Source organism: Cibotium barometz, chromosome 51, assembly GCF_041138505.1.
Source record: "Cibotium barometz isolate CiBa-2024 chromosome 51, ASM4113850v1, whole genome shotgun sequence".
Lineage (NCBI taxonomy): Eukaryota > Viridiplantae > Streptophyta > Polypodiopsida > Cyatheales > Cibotiaceae > Cibotium > Cibotium barometz.
In genome coordinates this window covers 23,311,956-23,313,713 of record NC_141096.1, presented here as the reverse complement: position 1 = coordinate 23,313,713, position 1,758 = coordinate 23,311,956, and the positions used below count along the sequence as shown (strand labels likewise).

The 1,758-nt window shown below is 43.3% G+C and overlaps 1 protein-coding gene across 1 annotated transcript; it reads left to right on the top strand.

The window, feature by feature from the left end:
* The first annotated feature begins 261 nt into the window (after window positions 1-261).
* LOC147609437 (uncharacterized) lies at window positions 262-1,531 on the top strand. The gene is made up of 2 exons (XM_086787964.1): window positions 262-807; window positions 905-1,531. Exons 1-2 carry the CDS (start codon window positions 757-759, stop codon window positions 1,529-1,531), a joined length of 678 nt encoding a protein of 225 aa, XP_086644090.1. The 5' UTR covers window positions 262-756.
* The last annotated feature ends 227 nt before the right edge of the window (window positions 1,532-1,758 follow it).

Sequence of the window (1,758 nt, the reverse complement as noted above, 5' to 3'; positions counted from 1 at the left end):
ATAGCCGCCATTGGGCTGATCTGTTAGTGGTGTGTCCATGTCTCTGATCTTTACCCTCTAAACCTTTACCTCGTCTGATTTTATTTTTTGAAAGTGGTGAATTACTCATGAAAACGGGATCTTGGAGTAGAAGTTGATCAGGCATTTGGCATAGAGGTGGCTCTGGAGTGTCCCACCCCTGGCTTAGACAGCTCACTTTCATCCTGATCAACTGCTACACCACCTTGCCCTTATGCCAAATACATGCTCAATCATTATAGGTATCATCAATTGAGCTGTCAGTGGTGTGTCCCATCACTTTAAGTTCAGGAGTCTTGTTTGAATAAAGTCACACCCTCGCCTTGTGTGACTTTATTCAAAGTGATTTGTCGTAGCAAGGTGCTATTTGAAATTTGTGATTTACTCTTATAATTCTTGGGGTTTGAAGTCAAGTCGATCAGGCCTTAGATGTAGAGGTGGCTCTGAGGTGGGAGTGTGGTTTGTTGGTGGACAACTAGCTTCCTCTTATGAGTTTCATTACTTGCAAGGCCTCTCTCATAGCAGTTCCTTTATGAGTCTCAGCTTGTGATAAAATCTCGGAGCTTATGCCGAAAGGTTGTATCCAATCATGCTGGGTGCTCTTTTTCATGACTAGCACAGTAACCAATATCTATTGATCAGCATTGAATTTGACAAGTATCCAAAGCACACAACTCGTATTTAAATTTTGAATTGGTTAACTCTTTTGCATGTGATTGATCAAATTACCCTCCTGCTATGTGCTCAGAGTCGTTGTCGAGAACCTCAGCATCGACCTCTGCCAGAGAGGTTTGTTCATAAGCCGAGCATAAAGCATTTTGCATCGTTTAAATATAGGATTCGCAGTGTACAATGCTGCCTGATGGTTGGTTTCATGATGTTGCAGGCATGTGCCCTGACAGGACTCCCCAACAGCTCAGCTTCCAGCTCCTTTAGACTTTGTAGGGATGCAGCACCAGTGGCAGCAAAGCATCCATGTTCATCTCTCTACCGGAGTTTAAGCGGTAGTCGTTACTTATCCAAACTTGGGTCTAGGCGTCTTTTTGGCAGGCAGAACTCGGATAGCCGGACATGCCTTAGAATTGCAGGAAGGTGCAATCAAACACACCTAGAAGAGGGGCAAAGTTCTCAGGGATCTGGAAGACAACAAGAAGTTGATGTTAAGCAACCAATGACTCTCTCGCAATTTGCAGCGTCCTCCAAGAGGGAGGTTTTTGGGTGGTCAGATGTGAACAGTTTATCTCAAATAAGCTGGAATATAGATGAAGATGGTTTGGATGAAAGTATACCCTTGCCCATTGAAAGAATCAGAGTGGCTCCCTCTCAGGCTACTGATGGTGGTGCTACCAATAGTGTTTTACAAGGTAAATTTACAAGGTCATGTGGCCTTAGCAAAGGGCCCGGGCTTTGTTTTACAAGAACTATATACTGTATCTCAGTGGCCATAGTGCATGAGGTCCAGAGGTACAAGAAAGGTTTCCGCAATCGGGGTTCATGGATAGCGTTCATCTAGGCTTCTTAGTCTGGATTTCAAAACCATATTATGCTTTCTAGTGTTTCTATGTATGCGAAAGGAAATATTCAAAAGCATTTGTTTGTAATTGGCCATGGGCGTACTGAATTGTGTTTTGTTTGTACCTATTTATGCATATCCAAAGCTGTTTACACTTACCATTTAGATCCACATTCTTGCCTCTCTCTACGTACCTATGTGATGAATTGCGGTGTTGCCCCACGTGT